The 19,405-nt window shown below is 38.1% G+C and overlaps 1 protein-coding gene and 1 long non-coding RNA gene across 2 annotated transcripts; one reads left to right on the top strand and one right to left on the bottom strand.

Annotated features, from left to right (window-relative positions):
* Positions 1-7,677: 7,677 nt before the first annotated feature.
* Positions 7,678-8,727, bottom strand: LOC149112386 (acid-sensing ion channel 1-like). The gene has a single exon (XM_089290377.1). It carries the CDS (start codon positions 8,653-8,655, stop codon positions 7,750-7,752), a length of 906 nt encoding a protein of 301 aa, XP_089146503.1. The 5' UTR covers positions 8,656-8,727; the 3' UTR covers positions 7,678-7,749.
* A 6,610-nt stretch (positions 8,728-15,337) lies between these two features.
* Positions 15,338-18,480, top strand: LOC149112385 (uncharacterized). The gene is made up of 2 exons (XR_016207413.1): positions 15,338-16,052; positions 18,231-18,480. It is a non-coding gene; the product is annotated as an uncharacterized LOC149112385 (long non-coding RNA).
* The last annotated feature ends 925 nt before the right edge of the window (positions 18,481-19,405 follow it).

Below are 19,405 nucleotides of genomic sequence, written 5' to 3'. Positions count from 1 at the left end.
AAAAAAAAAAACTAATTGGGCACACTATTTACACTATAACATATACCTTAGCTTAAGTTAATATTATTTACAATTTAATGAATAATATATAAAGTAAATAAATAAATAAATGAAATATATGAACTTATATATAAAATGTAAAATTTAAAACGGCCTAGCAGCATCTATCACAGTCCTTACAATTATCTATTAAGTGTGATAGGTCTTTACTCGTAATATTGTTTTTAAAACTCTTAACATTAGGCTTCTCTCTATCAGTTTTGTCTAATTTGTTCCAAAGACGGGGTCCAAAATACTGTTTGTATTTCTAATTAGAACTGAATGCATTCTTAGCATATTCAACAATGGCAAGTTTTTACATTGACAAACACACTGAATAGATCTAGATAACTGCAAAATTCTGAACTTAAATATAAATAGATTTTCTAGTAGGCGTGGTCCTTGCCGTAGCCGTCGTACCTGCGTAAGGTCCTAAATATTATTTAGTTAGTGTGTGCGCTCGACGCGTGACATCGTTTGCACAGTAAGGATACACACAAAAAATTAACAGGAGCATGCCAAGAAACAGTAGAAATGAGTTAAATAGTTATATAATGTCTGGCACAATGGCGATGAACTAAATATAAGTCTGAAAAAGCTCTTGAAAGTGTCGAATAGTTAGGGTAAACTACACGATTTGAGGCTTAGCCTGTCTTCAGTATTTGAAGAAGAACCAAGCCCGGAACGCGCAGCTCACGTTCTAAGGAACCCACTAAATCATCAAACGGAACTTTCTTGAACACTAGAAAAATTCTCCCCACTGGAACTTTTAAGTGGGATGATGCAAACAATCGCCAATACTGAGTTTTTTGTTGCCAACACGACTGATTAATGTTTAACAGTATTTGATTAACAGAAAAAACTGCCGTGTACTGCGTGGCAGTTGTACTTACAAGCAAGAAAAGAAATCTAAAGCTCTCACGTCCGGGTACTAAGTGTCATAATTTTTAAATAGTTCCAAACGCTTCGAGCTTAGCCCTTCTTCTATAGAAAAGTCAAGTGGATTTACGTTGGAAAAAGGTGCGCCCGCAAAGAACGTGCGACGACCTAGTAAAGATGTCTGTAATCGAAATTCAGTCCGCATGGCTGACTAGTACCCAGCTCACAAACAAGTCTCATTTCTTGACGTTTTCTTTGTTTATAGCTGTAGCAGAACATAATGTCACAGGCTTCTACTTCTTGAGGAGTGTGGCCCCTTGGTTTGAAATGTTTAAGATGTTCAAATGTTTTTTGTTGTTGTTGTTGTTGTTGTTGTTTTTTTGTTTAAGAGTTACTTTCAGGGCTCGCGTTTACTTCTACGGAGTTTTTCCTGATCTGGGAAATCAGAACTTCCCACAGAAAGTCCATGAACTCGCAGAGCGTCAGTATACTGCATCCAAGAAACAAGCCCATGTTGCCACCGAACTCACCTGTTGAATGAATTTCTTAAATCGTGATTGCTGCGTAGTTATTTTACCCCAAATACTGACATAGCTATGTACGTGTCATTCAGTTCTCTTACTATACTTCTTGAGGCGGATTCACCTACCGTCCACGTTAATACCATAAAACTCGCTCATCGTTTTCATCCAAAACGTGTACATCATTGAAGTCCTGTCGTGTTAGTTTTGTCGGCAAAACTGGAGGATTTCGATAAAACTGGCGTCATGCTGCACGTGCAAAGGACATTTGCAGTGTTTTAATTCCCAAAGCGTCTTAACGTTTTCGACCGTTTTAGCGCTTTCGGTTTGAAAAAAAAACCATCAGCTACCATCGATAACGCGTCGATCTGGAAACGCATTAGTATGGACGGGCCTAAACCGTGTTTAAATGTTCTCGTGGCTATCTGTTATTTAAGTCTCTTTTTGACTTACCAAAGAGGCTCTCTAAACCATAACTAGGAACATCCTCACGCCTTTCATAGGCTAAGTGTTGAAACCCCAATTGGAGAAAGACGTAGTTCGCCCTGTGAGGAGTATAGCAAAAATATATAAACAAGAAACAGTTAGTCACTCAACCAATAGGTCATGCGTTGACAAAGCACGAAAGCGCGATAACGCGGGAAACAAATGCTTTATGAAGGAGAAACTTCTGCCCTAACTTCCTCTCTGTTTGCGTCTGTTTTTCTCGTGGTCGGGCTTCGCAGCTGTTCCAGCTTGAACGAACGAACTTGAAGGAACGAGCGAATGAACGAGTGAACAATGAATAGACGGATTCGGCTAACGTGTTTGCATCCTTGTTTATCTAATCTATGTAGACTGCATGACAGAAAAACTGAAAATTTTAAAGCGATAACGAGTAGCTGTCATGCATCTACTATCGCAGATCACGTCACGTCAACTGGTCACAACTTAAAGTGGGACCATTTTGAGATATTAGCAAGAGGTCAATCAGAAACACATTGCAAGATAAAGGCGACTCTACTAATTAGGGAATTGAAACCTACCCTAAATGATAATGTTAGCAGGGAAAAGCTTTATCTTTATCAGTTTGTATCTTTTAATACGCAATTTTTCTCAGCTTCGGTCATTGTTGCCGTTAATTAGTTACTTATCTTACAGTGGCGAATCTAGGGCAGGGGTCCGGGGCCCCTGGCGCCTCGCCCCATTATTCTGGATTAAAAAAAAAATCGCATAAGGAAGAAAAGCCGGCAGTGCAAGCAAAACAACTCCCCCTCTCCCCCCCCCCCCCCCCCCTTAGCTAAAGGTCTGGATCCGCTACTGTCTTAAATTTAAAATTTAGTTGTTACTTCTATTCTAAACGGTCACGTCTGAGGGTTTATGTCAAAACATACGAAACGTCAAGTTAAATGATACAAATCTATTTATCTTTTCCAACAATGCGTTTTATTGTCATGTTTATCGCCGCAGTTTGTGTGTTATTTCTTGTTGAGCGACAATGGCCAAAGAAAAAGAGTATTTACATGTACGATATTGTTTGTATTAACATTAAGAGAGCCCTTAAAGGTTTTTTCTTTTCCTGGAAATAATGTACCTCATGTAATCAGAACTATGTTTATTCTTAAACAAATGATGCACAATCTTAATTATTGAGTCATCCGGGAATTTGGAATAGGAAACACGTGACTCATATTCCAGTTCTCAGCACGCGTTGCTGCAGGAACACTCTGTTAGGTTGACTTGACCTAAAAAGTTAAAAATAAAAGAATCGTCTCCATTAAAGCACATTTGAAAATAAATAACCACTCGTAATGAAATAAAGGAAAGGTATGTTTGGACTGAAAGAGTTTACTTCTTTAAATGAGCCACGTCACGATTTGTATTGCGCATTTTGAAAGATTAACTAGGATTTTTTAAGTTCGTTGTTTGTAATCCGTGTTAATCTTGTCCATCCTTGCCTATCCTTGTTTCTTTACGGTTTATTATTAATTATCCCGTTAATGATTTCCTTTCTTAGTAAACTACTATTTACAAGCCAATTCCTTCATGTTTAAATGTAATTTTGTACATGGCTGAGCTCTTTTAATTTTCAATTATTTTTGTGTGGGATACTTGTGGTATCCCACACTATTGTCATCGGCTCGCGTCCGTTAATAGAAATGAGTTGCAAAGATTACGTTGCATTCTGGATCCACGTATCCCACGCGTGACCCTTTGGGTACCTCTTTGGGTACCGTATTTAGGCAATATGTTTTGACGTCGTGCTGATGTCGGTGCAGATTAAGAATGTTAACATGTAGCATACATGAACATGTTCTCGGACTAAATTCTAACCTTTGTTTCCTCTGTAGCAGCTTTTTTAAAACTTTTTTTAAGTCTGTCTGTTTTGGAACATAATGCCACTTCATTTTGCCCCTAAGTCAGAGCCCAAATAAAACTGACAAGATTAAACGAGAACAGATAAGGAGTGATTTTTTTTGACAGTTTTTAACTTGTCCGACTGTGGATGTACATGTGACTTTGCGTTGCCAGTATCACTACTAATTTTAATTTATCTTACGTACTTCGGGAATTCTGAACACATTCGTTGTCTCGCATAGAACACACAGGGACCCTCTCTGGACCTGAAAAAAAAAAAATAAATAATAAAGAGTAGGTTTGATTTTTAACATATTGTGATAAAATTTGATTTCTAAATCCCCCTTTCCCGTTAACGATATTAATTTTAAATGATAGGAAATGCAAAATCATAGCCTTTCACTTACAAAAGACTGGAACGAGGTCAATGTAATCAATAGGCCATTTCCGAGTTGTCTTTTGCCTCTGTCAAAACGAGTCTTTTTGCGAAACTATTCATATGAAAATGAGTTCAGCCTACAGGTTCATTTTCATGCAAATCAAACTCATTTTCATATGAAAGGTTTTGAACGAAGCCTCGTTATGAAACAGAGGCCCAGGGTAACTCGGAACTGGGCTATTACTGCGGTGCTCAATGCACTCGAAAGCTCTCCGTTAACGATTTAGGAGGCCTAGTTTGAGGCCAACGATGGCCTGGTGACCAGAACAGGTCCCTAGGAAGTCTTTTGCCTACTACCGACTGCAGGCGTTTAAAGTTTATACTGTTTAACGGGTGGCAATTCGATAATAGAGCGGTTTTTAATTGAGGCGAAAAGTAATTGGTTTGGCATTTGCTACATTTACTGGACGATTGGCTTAAAAACTGGCGCCACTTTTTCATCCAATGAGAATTAAATAAAACCAGAACCACTCGTGACTCACTCGCACTCGTTTTCCCGTGCTTCGCGTCAGCTACATGTCATTACTTCGAGTTTTGGTTGGTTCATTGTATTGTCTATGTCCTTTATGATTGCCTAAAGTGATTACTTTGGCTTTGGTTTTGGGACATTCAATTGAAAACCGCTCTAGAAACAATATTTGCATTAGGTTAGGGTAAAAGAAAGCCCACTAGTAACAATGAGTTTTCTTTTTGGTGAAAAATTTACACCTTTAGTCGCCAATAACATTACACCAGGGCTGAAGAGCGGTCAATCACTAACGGTCTAAGCATTATTATACCTCAAGTTTTTACATATATGACACTCGAACATCATCTTGTTTGGACCTGTCGGTATTCATTATTGTATAAAATAGCTGAGATACTAGGCGTGCTCTCATTGGTCGATAGGTCTGTTTAGATGAGATTATGTAAATACGGTTGTGATGTTTTAGATTCCCCCGAATTCTTGAGAAATATTTTATAAAAGCAATAGAGTACTTTTCCGTGTTTATACAGCTTCATCCAAAGCACTTGGGGACTGGGAGAATTCTATGTCTCGAACTCTCCGAATCCCCTTCGTGTTTAGAGAAGGCTATATCGAACGCGGAAATGCTCAATTGCTTAATCAGAACTAACCTGGTGATGCAGTAGTACGGCAGCCACATTGACTTAGGGTCACATTTGTGATGCATTGATAAATGCAGCCGTCTTTGGTGTAGGAACCAATTCCCGTTAGTGTATCCTGTCGGCAGTTCGTTTTGAAAGGTGCCGGAAGTCTATTGCGCTAGAAATGAGTTGAGAGGAATAATATGATGTAATTGTTTCCAGGCAGGCAAGGCAAAGTCTGGCCCCAAACTCCACATGGAGAAATGAATGTGATGATGGAGGCAAAGTCTGTATACGAATTAAGTGACCCATCAGACCGGTGCTTAACGCGGTTTGAGGAGCATGAAGCGACTAGGAGTAGTTCTACTCCCTCCCGGATGGGATGCTGGTTACCCCCCAGCAACTTCGCCGGTACCCATTTATAAAATTGGGTGGGGAGAGGTACTGTAAGAGTAACGTGTCTTGCTCAAGAACACAGCACGATGTCCCCGGCTAGGGCTTTAGCCAAGATCGCCACGGTGAACCACTATAAATTCGCTCTCGTACACCAGGTCCGCATCACGTGCAAAGAGAATCAAAAAAGCAGAAGAGAGCAAAGAAAATAAGGCCAAAATGTTCAAATAACTAACTAACTAACTAACCAACTAACTAACTAACTAACTAACTACCTAAATAAATAAATAAATAAATAAATAAATAAATAAATAAAGTGAAGTACTATAAACAATAGTAAGTGGATTATTAGATTGTCCTGTATTGAAATCAAGATAAAAAATGACGCGCGTGCTTGTGTGATTGAAATGTTTACGTACTTAACGCAATAATAAAAACTGACTTGCCCGGCAGAGGTATATTTTACTGCCTTAAGAGTGTGCCCATGAGAAAACCAGGCAGAACCAGGCAGGAAGTGATACAACTCAAATCACCGACTTCGCTTAAACTTTTGTGAGTAAATGAACATGGCCAAAAATTAGGTCAAAATATTTTATTCCCTTCAAGTTAGAGGGACCCCCTCCAAAAATGGCCGCTTGTCACTAATTTATGCATATTTAATTAGCTGTCTTTGATTTAGTATTTCTACAACAAGAAAGGCCATGTGAAAATGAAATCCACTGGATCATGTTCTACTATTATCAGTCACAGAGCAAAGCTATTCATTTGAACTAGACAATTTGATTTCTCTCCGGGGCTCCATCTTAAGTAACGTGCATATTACGTAGTGTTGTGAATAGCCTTTAATTGATGGCAAATATCTGCACTGGGCAACAGCAAATACATATTATTCTAACATGAATAGTGAGAGCAATCACTAAAGTTCTCAAAACAGCCATAAAATGTTTGGGGACTTCAACATTTTTTCTGTGCTGGCACACTGTTTACATAGGACATTAGGATTTTTGGCCATTTCATGAACATCCACTAAAACACAAAAGCCACTTTTCTGTCTTAATCTAACTCGAAATCAACACAAACTACCTACCTAAGTACTTTCCTATCAATTTCCAGTATAAAATCGGTGAAAAGAAGCACTTGAGATATTTCTTTCATATATTTTCAGAGCTACATTTTGTGGCACGCTATCGATAAAACGCGCTATGACACAAAACTAGACATTTCGCAATCCAAGAATCAACGAGAGCGAAAAATTGCGTCTAAGTGACATGTATGTACCAGTTATTTCTTGTTTCCATTCTATTTTACGCCTGAAAACAAAAGTTCAGGGAACTTATGCGTTGAATCTTCCTCTGCCGCGTTTTATGGATATCGTGCCACAAAATGTAGCTCTGAAGATATATGAAAGAAATGTCTCAAGTGCTTCTTTTCGCCGATTTTATACTGGAAATTGATAGGAAAATACTTAGGTAGATATTTTGTGTCGATTTCGGGTTAGGTTAAGACAGAAAAGTGGCTTTTGTGTTTTAGTGGATGTTCATGAAATGGCCAAAAATCCTAATGTCCTATGTAAACAGTGTGCCAGCACAGAAAAAATGTTGAAGTCCCCAAACATTTTATGGCTGTTTTGAGAACTTTAGTGATTGCTCTCACTATTCATGTTAGAATAATATGTATTTGCTGTTGCCCAGTGCAGATATTTGCCATCAATTAAAGGCTATTCACAACACTACGTAATATGCACGTTACTTAAGATGGAGCCCCGGAGAGAAATCAAATTGTCTAGTTCAAATGAATAGCTTTGCTCTGTGACTGATAATAGTAGAACATGATCCAGTGGATTTCATTTTCACATGGCCTTTCTTGTTGTAGAAATACTAAATCAAAGACAGCTAATTAAATATGCATAAATTAGTGACAAGCGGCCATTTTTGGAGGGGGTCCCTCTAACTTGAAGGGAATAAAATATTTTGACCTAATTTTTTGCCATGATCATTTACTCACCAAACCCAAACTTTGCGTCAAGTTTGAGCGAAATCGGTGATTTGAAATGTATCACCTCCTGCCTGGTTTTCTCGTGGACACACTCTTAAAACAACTTACCTTTCTTAATTTGAATGCGACCGAAGCGTGAGTACCAGGAACGATGTTAAATCCATTATATTGGTTGACAAAGGTGTCTTGATCGTGCACAATCACTTTCAGTCCACTCGAAAACTGGCTAAGTGTACTCTCGTTCGTTTGAACATCGAAAAAAATGCTGAGCCCAAAGTCAGGACCTTCATATTTTGCACTGCGAGAGAAACCATTCTGACCAGAGTTAAAGGTGAAACAAATGCCATATTCTGTAAGTTTTGGAACGAAATCTCTATCAGAGCATCTTTTGGTTTGCATGAAAAAGCAAAAAAGAAAAGACGAGCTCATGCTTGCTATGTCATGGCCATATTTTGTGAGAAATTCTTCCTCGTTAAACAGACGATGTGAAGAACGGTTTATAACATTAATTATTTTTTGCCGCATTGTTCCATTACAGCCTTTAACCAGGGCTGTTCCATACGGCGAATAAGCACATAAGAATGCTTGGCCACAAGTGAGATTTCCACGAACTTTACGTATTTCACTGCATCCACTGATGTTCAATCCCATTTTTACATAGTTTTCGTCCTCGTCCGCCGTATCTATCTTAGATCTCATGAACCTGTTTAAGTTACAGATTGTCACCGCAGGGAACTTTAAGCCTTCCGAGGGAGTTTCTTGTGAGATTACTGTTTTTATTGGCCTTGAGAAGAACTTATTTAAACTTAGGGATACAAGATACAAATAGGTCGTAGCAGCCGCCCCAAGAAATATGAACCAAATACCTCGTCTTAAAATGGAATGACTCTTATCGGCGGCGTATCTAAGTCCGTGAAGGGTAGTGTTGGAGGCAAACTCTTTCCATTTAGTTGGTTTAGGAGACATGCCTGGCTCTGATTTTTCCTCCCAGTTTTTAGCGAAATTGTTGTTCGACGGTTTCACCTGTGTAACCGTGGTAACTTAAAAACCATCAAGCTCTAACTTTCACCTGTCAGTAAAGATAGCATTTTTTCTTAGAATAATCGAAGTTAGTGATTCGGATCGGCTGTACCTTACACGGAAATTCCCAGGCAAAAAAGTATATATCACTTAAATAGATGCAGGAAAAATTACTATTGCTAATCCTGACTAGAATTATGGATACGATTGAAGAAAACCTTTTGAATAAAATGTAATTCCTCCATATAACCACGTTGTTCTCTGCAACTAGGTAAAATATTGAAGGTAAAATGAAATCCATTTGAATATGAGTCTAGAGCTTTCAAAAGCTTTTACCCAAAACTTTACTCCGGTCTGTCGTTATTGACCGGGGTAAATTAATTAAAAGTTTCACCTGTTTTGGATATCTTTTCTCCTTTTGGGTATAATTCTCCCGACACTGAAAACTGACAGTTTTTGGCGAAAAGTAAACGGTATAGTTGTCCATAATAAATGTCTTGCATTTGAGAGTCATTGCGCGTTGTGAACGCAAAAAACGACCAGTAGGGGAAATTAGACTTTTTGTTGTGTCCTGTGATTAAGATGTCTAAAGAAAATGAAAAAAAAAATGAGAGCAAACTCAACTCACCTTCTGAATTGAAGACTTTACTTCAGTATTTGGAGTGGGCATCTGGAAAGAACTTGTTAAGACGTGGAGTTGCGTTGTAATGGTAGGAGGTTGCGCAGGCGACACTTTTTTGCTACTTCCAAGAATCACTTAAGAAACTTTTTCAATTTCAACTGAAAACCATTCGGAATTCAAAACACGTAATTCTCCGGTTGGTGGTCTGAACAGCCTTTGTTTGCTATTGAACATAGAGTACGGTATTTATTCAGTTGCGCAACGTGTCGCTTTGGAACCGTTTTAATCAACCATTAAACCATCAATATATTTTTTCCCGACACTGAAAACTGTCCTTATTCGAAGGGGGCATCTGTAAAGGACTTATCAAGGACATGAGTTGCGTTGTAATGGCAGAAAAGTGCACGATATATTTTAGCAGACTCTTAGTTGTAATTTTCAAGAATCGGCACTTTTGGAAGAACCTTTTTCAATTTTAATTCTTAAAACAACTCAAAACACGTTTGATTCTCCGGTTGTTGGTCTAAACAAACTTTGTTTGCCACTGGGCATAGAGTACGGTATTTATTCAGTTGCGCAACGTGTGGCTTTGGAACCGTTTTAATCAACCATTAAACCATCAATATATTTTTCCCGTCACTGAAAACTGTCCGTTGTAGGAAGAAAGTGTGCAGTATAATTGGCCGCAATAAATAAACACACCTTTGAATTGACAAACTTTACATATTTGAAGGGGGCATCTGTAAAGAACTTATCAGACCATGAGTTGCGTTGTAATGGCAGAAAACTGCACGATATATTTTAGCAGACACTTATTTGTAACTGTCAAGAATCGGTACTTTTAAAAGAACCTTTTTCAATTTTAATACTGAAAACTATTTGGAACACAAACACGTTTGAGAGTGGCTTGATTCTCCGGCTGGTGGTCTAAACAGCCTTTGTTTATCTCTGAGCTTATATTAGAGAATAGCACTGATTCAGCTGCGCAACGTGTGGGTTTTGGAACGATTCTCATTCATATTTATGCCGCGGAATTCCAGAATGTCTGGGTTATGTAACCCTGTTTGTTGAATGTTAATTACGTAATAAAGTGATGAATTACCACGTGCAATATCTCCTTATTTAAAGATCCGTCTTCTTAGATTCGGGGCATTCGAAAGAGATACGCAAGCCGGTAAGTCTGGAGGGATTTTTTACCCACTCCCCTTCCCCTTCGGCGACGTCGTGATACAGATCCAGTGCTTTGGCATCCAGCCGCTCATTGCCTTCGGCCACAAACTCTTCCCACAACTTAACCACGCCAGACAATGAGCGGCATAATTAATGAATGAAAATGATACACAATTTTAATCAACCACCAAAGAAGACGCCGATTTATTGTGAAAAAGAAAGCTTAATTATGGTAAATGTCTAATATTATGAAGGACACACACGGAATAAAACGAAATACACTTTACTTGAACTCGGCACGATTACAACTGAACTTCAAGCTATAACAGAATACTAAATAGACTAAAGCACCGTGGGAACAGGTCCCTAGAGGCACTTGCTAATGCATATTACAGCAAAATGTCAAAGTAGAAAATTTTTTGAGTAGTGAGTGTACCAACAGAGTACACGAGTGCGACAGTTCTATCATATTTTCATTAACTAATGTACAATTTAGTTTAACTATACAACATTGCGATAATACGGAAAAAGTTAGAACCATTTTGGTTTAAAAACAACGACAACGTTTCGACGTTCGCTTAACGTCATTATCAAGTCAACTGAGTGAATAAAGTGGGTACAAATTTAAATATAAACTAAGAATTCCTAAGAGACACGAATACAAAGAAAACAATGATGAAAAATTGAGAAAAAAATCTAAAAAGCGCTAAAATATATATATGATAACAATTATTTGCACGCAAAGAGTCACGTAAAAAGTTTGGCACGAATTGAGTCTTTCTGTGTTTTTAATACGGGGCTCAATTCCTTGATGAAAAACATTTCAAAACCCAAACAGTCAAACTTCGATCAACTGAGTGAATAAAATGGGTACAAATTTAAATATAAACTAAGATTTCCTAAGAGACACGAATGCAAAGAAAATAATGATAAAAAATTGATGAAAACTTCTAAAATGTGCTAAAATATATATGATAAAAAAATATTTGCACGCAAAGAGTCACGTAAAAAGTTTGGCACGAATTGAGTCCTTCTGTGTTTTTAACACAGGGGTCAACTCCTCGATGAAAAGCATTTCAAAAACCAAACAGTCAAACTTCGATCAACTGAGTCAATAAAACGGGTCCAAATTTAAATATATACTAATAATTCCTAAGAGAGACGAATGTAAAGAAAACAATGATCGTAAAAAAATTGATGAGAAATTCTAAAAAGTACTAAGATATATATGATAAAAATATTTGCACGCAAAGAGTCACGTAAAAAGTTTGGCACGAATTGAGTGTTTCTGTATATTTAACACAGGGCTCAATTCCTTAAAGAAAAGCATGTCAAAAACCAAACAGTCAAACTTCGATAATGTACACTTTGCCATAACAAATATATCTTTTGAATCAGAATTATATTTCGTATTTTAACAACTGATATTTATTATGTGCAGATTACTAAGCTGATTCAGTTTACAGTATTGATTACTCTGTGGCCATTCAATTAACGCATTATCGGGATGATTTTGATCAAATACGCTGGATCATTTTAACGTTGCTTTATCAGATATGCTGTATCAGATATTTGCATTATCCTTGAAACAGTTTATTTAGCTAAAAGCTTGATCGAGTTGCCCGCCATGTCAGGTGCAGAATCTGTTCGAAACAATTAAAACTATTTTCAGTTGAGCTGTTGCCACAGTCGTTGTAAGAACATGAAGAACGAAATCGCGAGCCGCTTCTTTTTAACATCGCTCTTCTCAGCAATTTTTCGATAACCAGGTAGCCTTTCTAAATAAAATTACTAGGGCTATGCCAAGGAGGGTGGGGGGCGCGGTGGCCCCGTGATTAGTTCGCTCGACTCCGGAGAGATCGGTCCGGGTTCGAGCCCTGGTCGAGGAGATTGTGTTGTGTTCTTGGCCAAGACACTTTACTCTCATAGGGTCTCTCTTCAGCCAGCTGGTGTATAAATGGGTACCGGCGAATTTAATGCTGGGCTAACCCTGCGATGGACTAGCATCTCATTTAGTGGGGAATGGAGATACTCCTGGTCGCTTTATGCTACTGAAACCGGGATAAGCTCCGGCCTGATCAGCCACGCACTCGTATGCAGACATGCCAAGAAGGGTAATCCCTAACTATAGATATGTTCGGACTATATAGGTATGTGCAGTCCCAAAGGGATGGCATTCTGAGCTCTTTTGGTCTGAAAAGAGAATAGATTTTGACAATATTGGTCTCAAATTAAAGCCAATTTATAAGTAATATAAATTTAAGTTAATGGGAACAACCATGAAAGGGAGGTCAAAGAAGTTATATGACCCATGTATACTACCATAATATACATTTCTGTGACGCAATATCCCGGTAAAACAAACACTTTCTCATTGTGTCGAATGGTCAAATTCACCTTTCGCGTCATTATGGCGCGTTGTTCCCGGGCCAGTCATATTTATGCTTTTCCATTATGTCAATCAAGACCATGCGGTCTTATCTTCACATCTGTAGTTCTTCAAGTTCTCTGACCTCTCAGAGTGTTGCGAACAATTCCCGCCCACCCGAACCCATTTGGCTCTCTTTGAGCATAGTGTTAACAATTAAGTATAGTTTTATCAACTGTTTTGCCACACATAATTATACTGCTATGCACTTGAGCAGCATACTTGCTCGTTGAGACAATGTTATAACTGTTACTGTTAGTGTCACGCCAAGTGCTGTTTTGGACATATGGACCATGCTTGCTCATTGAGCTTTATTACGAATGTTATAACATTAATTTGAAGCTGACATCAGCTGCCTCACGTATTTTGTTCTTTGCTTCTGGTCACAGCAGATTATCACCACTGATTTTTTAGCTTAACAGGCTTAGAACTTTCTGATTGTTTGATTTCTTAGAATAAATAAACTATGGGAGGGGATGAAGTGCTCCATATAGGTCGCCCCCCTGCCCCATAGACCTCACATGGCCAGCTATCGTGGCAGAAAGGGTCCCCCAGATAGCCCTGTGCTGCTGTTTGTTCTTTTCATTCTTCCCAAGGGGGGGGGGGGGGGCGCTAGGAATTAGGGACTGGGGACTACAGGGACCCCTAGAAAGGAGGGAGAGGATTATGACCTCTCAGGGCCTGGGGATTAGGACCCCAAAGAGAGGATTAGGACCTCTCTGCAACCTGGTTGTTGTTGCTTAATAATGTTCTTATTGTTTAGGTCCTCTCGTTGCCAACCACCCGAACCGTGTCATCCTGTAAGATTCCTACTGGCAACTCCAGTACTCCATGCCCTACCCCTTTTCTCCCATCAAAAGTTGTTGTTTTCTTCTTTGATTTCATGGGTTGGGAGCATTAACACTACCCGTAATATTTGCAATTGGAAACCAAAAACACTCGACTAAAGGCTGGTGTAATTTGGAGAAAAGTTTCATATGTCACTTGTGTAATATCACTCGTAATCCTAGTTGCACTTCATACAATTATGTAATCATATGAAAGCTCGGGTAATTACACATTTGCACTACTAGTGATGTCTGAAAATTCTTTCAAATTGCACTCACCTTTATGATCGTACAATTTTGAGAGAATTTTCAAATATCACGAGTCGTGCAAATCCTTACTTGCATTGGCAATCATACGATTTTCTATAGTAATTAACCGTCGTTCCAGTGGCAAACTTCTTCTTCTTCCTAAATCTAATTTGTTTAATCTAGCTGTTATTCTGCTCAAAAATTGTTGTGGCTAAGTGTTGAATTACTCACCTACTTAAAGCATAAATTTATTAACCGCGCGGCCATGGGCCGAGCGCGGTTCTAGGTTTACCCGTGGTTTATTTATTATTTTTTTTTTTGTCGGTGACCAGACGCAGACCTCCGCTCGGCCAAACTTTGAGTCACGCAACGTGTGATGTTTTTCCGCCAGAAGCTGTTAAAACATAAATACACGGACAATTTTACGGATATTGTTTTCTTTTTTGTGGGTAAAATATATTTTCTTTTCGCTTTATCAAAGCGTTGGATTTAAAGGGAATAAAAAATACGCTGAAAAAAGGTATTACGTCAGCCATGGAATGCGCTGACGTTGCAGCTTTCACTTTCACTACGTGACAAATAAGATCGTGTTTACTTTGCAAGTTTATTTCGGCAGAAGCGACGGTCATTAATTTATTTGTAATTTTGCGAGTATTTCTTGCGGTTTTAGGCAAATGAAGTAAATCCTTTGACTGTTTCATCGCAGCGAGTTCATAGATCGGAAAGAAAATTAAGTATTTGCAAGCCAAGCAAAGAACGTGTCAGAACGTGCAAAGATTACGTCATTGATAGGGAAATAACCACCGTACTAAAGATAGCCGTAGATAACGCAATTCTTGAATTATGTGACTCGTGTGACTTCTTTGCTAACCCTTAACTCAAGGGAAAAAAACAACTAAATTTAATCGTGACTTTAAAGAAAGAAAGCGGTTTGTAATAGTGTTCGTATCTTCATGCCCATACATATCCCGAAGAAAGTTCCAGATTAAGACTATTACGTCATCGGAGATGTCACAACGGCTACGACTGATGGTGCGATAATAGGGTTTGTGTTGATCAAGTGCTGTGATGTCTACAGTAATCAATGAATCATCAAAGATTGCTTTGGAATATGCACTGCGTTGCGACTGTAGTACTAAGAAAACACTTAAATTTTAAAAGCGCGGTTATAAGATCTAACAGATCTTCTTGTTCGCTTTTGTTTTATTAATTATTTATTAGCGGAGCTCCGGCGGAGCCCCATACCCATATAGGGAAGAAAAGGAAACCCATGAATTATGGTTATCATGGCTAGCGGTATTGCTCGTGGGCGCGTACGCACGACAGCGACGACGACGGCGACGACGACGACGACGACGACGACGACGACGACGACGGAGTCGCGCAAGATGGCGGCCATACTCCAGCTAATAGGTTGACAGAGACATGCACCCTCAGTTGGTAGCGGGTGAATGCCATTTTTCTTGGCGGGATTTTTAAAGAAAAACGATAGCGGAGGTTGATTTAATATTTTTAAGACAGGGTTGCGCTGAAGCAAAAGACAGAAAGCAAGAATTAACAGGCAAAGAAGTAGCGAAGAAGATCGCGAAAAAGACTGAGCGGGCCAGCGCTGGGGAAGGAGGCGAAACAGTACTGAACAATGCCGTGAATTATAGCTAGTCAAGGGCTAGAGAAAGGAGGTGAAATAATACCGAACAATGCCGTGAACCAAAGCTAACGAGGGCTATAGAAAGGAGGCGAAAGTACCCGACAAATTGATTCAGAAGACTGCCGAACTCCCCATGGCCAAGTTCAAAATTCGCGCGAACGTGATGCTGTGCAGCCGTGCAAGAAAATTCAAAAGTCACCTGATTTGGTCAGGTGATGAACAAGAGAAATCAAACGTACCCGAGTGTTTTAGAGAAATTGCAAAACAGTAAACGTAGCGGAAAGAAGTGGTTGATTCGTTGATCTATCGAAAATACAACTTCAGTTTAGTCTTCACAACTTTTGCTGCAAGTTTCTGCCTGGAAGATTTGCACTGGCCGAACGGAATTGCCAACTTGCGGTAAGTGACTTTTGTTGTTGCGTTTGGTATGAAAATTAACAAGTTTCCTCGGCGATATAAGCTTATTTTCAATTGGAATCCATTAAAAGTCTTCCTTATTTGAAGCCATGCTGTAAGAGATTTTAAAAATTGCATCGTTTTAATTTCGCTCGTCTCTAAACAATAACACGTGGGTCGCTTTGGAGGTTGCTGTAAGTGGTAAACAAATTATATTTTCTATCGATTTTCGTCGTCAATTTAAGCTTATAACCTCACATCTAAAAATAAGCTTAACCAAAATCGTACTTGTAAACACGGCCGGGCGAGTTTTGAAGTTTTCTCTGATTTAGTTAGCACTGCCGCTTCGTAGACTGCTAAAATTTGTTCTTCTGCTGTTGAAAACTGAACCAAGAAAGGTCTACAAACCATTTTAAGCCGAAGCGAACAGGATTTGCTAAATTTACTTTTGTTCCTATGTGAATATTTGCATATTGTGATTACAAAGTATGGAGATTTCCTCATTTTGTTAGTTCAATTTATTCGGTTTGGCGAAATGCTTTTGTGAATTCCGAGGTTAAATTGGTTGAAGACCGGTGAAGCTACTGCCAATAAAATGATTGCATAGCTAAATTAAGCCGTCGGCAAAAATACAGACTCTCAGTAATGTTCAAATTTAAGCGTGAATAATTTTTAAACTTTAACACCGCAAGCTTAAACGAATTTTCTTTATCCTCTCTTTTATTCGGTCACCGTTCATTGAAAAGGAATTTGCTGTTGATACTCGAGCTCAGATGTAGTGATATGCATCTTGTGTTTATAACGTAGATTTCCTCGTTTTATTTTGTTGTCTGTCCAATTAGTTCGGTTTGGTGAAATGCTTATATAGTCCAAAATGTCGAGTAGACGATTATGCATGGCAATCCTGTCTGCAAATAAAGCTCTGCTTTGATTTTGATTGGCTATTTCATGTTATTTGTGCCATTGCTTTTGGTTGGAGGTACATGGACCGTATTTTGTTAATAAGAGGTTATTCCCCAATGCAGTATTTACACTTAATATGGAAATGTTCCAAAAAAGTGAGATAGTACTAATTAACTCGGTAAATTGAACAGTGTAATAGAAGTTCTTGCCCTGACCATTTCTCAGTAATAAGAATAACTTTTACATACATATATACACAATTTAGTTGGAGAGAGTGCTCTCCTATCTCCACTCTCTCTCTCTTTGCTCTCTTCTTCACACTAATTTTTTATTTACTAACTTATTAAATGAATGTCACTGACTGTTTTCTTTGTTGTGCATGCATACTTTTTTGGTGGTCGAAGAAAGTTTCAGTTTCTTCCTGGCTGTGCAGTTTCCTTTCTCCTGTCCTGTACAAATTTGTTTGTGATATAACCTCGTGAATTCTCTATTCTCCTTAAATTTTATCTCATCAGGTTGATAGAATGCATTCTCAGAGTGTTCCATCATTGTCTTCAGTCGCTACAATTTTCCGGAAAAAAGCAATAGTTTTCTTAATTTCCTTTTACTTTGTGTTAGGACTTTTTAGCATGCCTGTAATTGGCCCATGGGCATTACGGGAGAATAATTTTCAAGTAAAGAATTACATTCATTTTAGTGTTGAGTATTTTAAATTGTTATGAATTAGGCATTTTTTTTATATATATATATATATATTTTTTATTTTAGTCGCACACAATGTTTTATGATTTTACTGAGGTATACCATGTAAATATAAATAATGCACTGGAATTGGCCAATCAGAGTGTGCATTATATCGGCTTTAAACACAAACCACATATTATAAATGACTCATATGTAAATGATATTTTTATTACGGAGAACTGGACAGGGCAAGAACTTCTCCTTCTTTTGTGAATTTATATATTAATTCCTCTCAGTGCTGTCAAAATGTCTCAGGAACCTTCATTTCTGATAATCTATTATTTTCCACCATACCTACAGCACAGAAGCTCAGCAAATCCTAACTGATAACTAACATGTGTGTATCTCTAGCCAGCTTTGCTGTGTGCTACATGTAAATTCTGTTATCCTGCCTTAACTGCTAGGAAAAATTTTGGCAGAGCTGTTTCAACAGTTTCACTTAAATTGATTTCCAGTCACAGTGCTACATGTAGCAGTGTTATTGAGTATGAACTTTATGGAGGATTTTAAATTTTTATTTTTTTATGATTACAGACGACAACAAAATGTACATGTGTATACATAACCCGATGTTGGTGTTGGTTACAAACCGTAGTTCATAATAGTCATCTTATTACAGGTAAGGAGGAAAAGTTCAGAGAGTTTAGAACATTTCTTCCCCCAGCACACCTTCTGTCTATAGGTGCAATAATTGAGAGGTTATATATATGTACGAAGAGTAATGTAAAGTTACTGTATAAACTTAGCATTAAAATCTGACATTTGAACGCCTCCTTTGCTAAAATTAATCATGATTTAATTGTTATCACTCCCTGTGAATTCATAGAGATTCCAGAGGCAAATTATAACCTAATGTGGAAGTCCTGTCTTCAAGTGAGGGAAAATGACACAAAAGAGTTACAATGAAAGTAAAGAGAATTGTGAATGTTGATATGGTGTACATTATACATCATGTAAAGGTATTTGGTGAGTGCCAAAGGCATAACATTTCATGTATTGCTTTTTCAGGACAAATTATATAACAGTGAATTTTAAAAGGTGTGATCAGAAAAATAATGAGTACATTGTCCAGGCAGCATCAGTTTATGGACGGCATATGCAGACAGTAAGAGGAACTGTAAGCACTACCATGTAAGTTAGTTTTATGCTTATGACTTCTTGTTCTTGAATTTTGTGTCATTTCATCACAAGAATAGGTAACGAAAGATGCAATAGTTGTTGCAATATATTTTTGAAGGAAAACTTATAAGTCTGCCTATGCTGGATAACAGCCATGTGTAAACTGAATGTGAAGCAAACAATATGTTAAATATGGGGCAACCCTAAAACCCAGAAACCGGAATCCAGAAACTGGAAACCGGAATCCGCAAATCAAAGAAAATAAGTTCTTCAAATACGTGAAAATTGTTTTGCTTAGCTTTTCGACTGTAAAAAGTAAGCTGCCAAGTAAAAAGGACCTCAAACTTAACCTTTTTTGAAATAAAAATTCCCCGTCTGTTGAAATTGTGTAACCGTTATTTTTAGTGAGGGCTATGATTATGAGAATCTCAGTAAAGTGCATCTTAATTTTATTCCAAGCACCTCGAGAGTGTCTAAAATAAGCTTGCTGGTAATTGCCATTTTGTTTAATAAGTGATCTTCAATTTACCAGAAGTATAAATTTATCCTTCATGTCCAGTACTTACTGAACAAGATAGAAAATGTCATAG

This window comes from Orbicella faveolata, unplaced genomic scaffold (genome assembly GCF_042242905.1).
Source record: "Orbicella faveolata isolate gen_17 unplaced genomic scaffold, um_ofav_v1 contig_2, whole genome shotgun sequence".
In the NCBI taxonomy this organism is placed as follows: Eukaryota; Metazoa; Cnidaria; class Anthozoa; order Scleractinia; family Merulinidae; genus Orbicella; species Orbicella faveolata.
The sequence above is the reverse complement of the archived record's forward strand: the minus strand, read 5'-3'. Positions and strand labels throughout refer to the sequence as shown.